At 40.4% G+C, this 1,706-nt stretch overlaps 1 protein-coding gene across 4 annotated transcripts in view; it reads right to left on the reverse strand.

Moving 5' to 3' along the window:
• Positions 1-1,706, reverse strand: part of kif21a (kinesin family member 21A) — an 88,768-nt gene that overhangs the window by 27,167 nt on the left and 59,895 nt on the right. For all 4 annotated transcript variants that reach the window (XM_015393261.1, XM_015393262.1, XM_015393263.1 and 1 more), the window contains exons 19-20: positions 1,225-1,369; positions 925-1,119 (exon numbers count right to left, since the gene is read on the reverse strand). In XM_015393261.1, coding sequence (XP_015248747.1) covers positions 925-1,119; positions 1,225-1,369 — 340 coding nt within the window. The remainder of the gene's footprint in view (positions 1-924; positions 1,120-1,224; positions 1,370-1,706) is intronic.

A 1,706-nucleotide genomic window follows, 5' to 3' on the forward strand; every position in this document is an offset into this window, starting at 1 on the left:
GTCTTCCAACTCCTGTTCTTTCCCACTCGCCATTCCGACACAATTCTCTACAAAAACTGATTTTTTTCTGCTACACCCGGCTACGCTGCTTCGCTTCTTCTTATTGTTTACTACTGGTGGTTGGCTTTGGTCGCATTACCGCCACCTTCTGCTCTGGAGTGTAAACGCTTCACCTATGAGAAAAAAGGAGAAGCGCATGAACCGAACACAACAGAACCCGAACGGTTCGGACGGTTTTCATAAACCGTTCCATCCCAAATATATATATATTATATATATATATATTATATATATATATATATATATATATATATACAGATGAATAGGTATAAATAAATAAACAAGCATAAATATATGCATTTAATATTTTTCTGTTAAAACAAAAACTTACTTTTTCCCTATAGTGAAATTTTGTAAGCAAAAAATGGCACACGTATGCCAGACGTCAAAATTAGAAAATACAGTCAGTATAATCAGCTAATTATGACATTAAATCTCAATAGTGCTTTTCATTGTCAGATTATCAGCTATAATGTCATAATTATTATTATGAGATAAGAATCATATTAAGCATATTTCACAAATACTCCGAAATTAAAATGAAACAATGTTCATATTCCAGGCGTTTGGTTTCCAGGTATTCGCACATACAGCTAAAGCTGCAGTTGTGCTTTAAATTTACATAACCTTCATTTAAAGACAGAAAAAAATCAAACGCCAGTAAAATAAATTTAAATTGACAAAAAAAAATAAAAATTTTAAAAACGCAAATCATGAAAACCATCGCCCCCATAAACAATTTTTGCTCTCAGTCAAACAGCCAAAGCATGCTGCTACCACCACTATGCTTTACAGCCTGTTCTCAGGCTAGAAAGCCTCATGTCAACTCCTCCCAACATGCTTCTAGCCCCCAGCCGGCCTCACCTTGGTTTCCTCCATCTGCATGATGTTGGCTTGACAGTCCGCAATGCTGTCGTTAATGTAATCGATGTTGGCGGTCAGTGCGTCCACTTCCTCATTGAGGGGAAGCACCGTCTTCTCGGCCTCCAGTCCCTCTCTCAGGAGCCTGTCCCTCTTCCTGATGACCTTCTCCTTACGCTTTGTCAGCTCCTCCCTTTGCTGCGTGTTGGAAACATCAACCAGAGTTAACTCAGCTGTGATAGAAAAGCTTTTTTTAAAGTGTATTTAAATGTCTGTTTTTTTTGCTTTGCATTCCGTCTTCACCTTAAGGAGACGGTTCATGTCGGCCTCCATGTTGGAGATGGTCATCCTCTGCATTATGACGTCAGAAATTCGCCGCTCCAGGGTCTGCCATTTATTACGAGCGACCCTGGTGGAATAAACACCAGCTGTGCGCCTGTAAGACGACCTGGATCACAAGGCATCATTGGTGTTAGTCATTCAAAACCTATGCAGTGTTAAGCTGCATCTCTCTTCTCCCCTCTATGTGGCAGTAAGCCCACTTTAAGCATACCACTGCCCCCTAAAGGGCTGCAATGACAAATTTAGTTACTTACTCTTGTTTAATGAAATGTGACCCAAACCAAGGGCCTCTGTGAGTTGAAAATGGCTAATTGTTTGATTGACATTGTGGACCAACATGGAACATTGAAAATTGTTGTTTACATATGATTGTACTCGTACTCGTACTCGTCGTCTCCCGCTTTATCCGGAACCGGGTCGCGGGGGCAGCAGACTAAGCAGAG

The sequence above is a fragment of the Cyprinodon variegatus genome, unplaced genomic scaffold, assembly GCF_000732505.1.
Source record: "Cyprinodon variegatus isolate N-32 unplaced genomic scaffold, C_variegatus-1.0 Scaffold632, whole genome shotgun sequence".
Taxonomy (NCBI): Eukaryota; Metazoa; Chordata; class Actinopteri; order Cyprinodontiformes; family Cyprinodontidae; genus Cyprinodon; species Cyprinodon variegatus.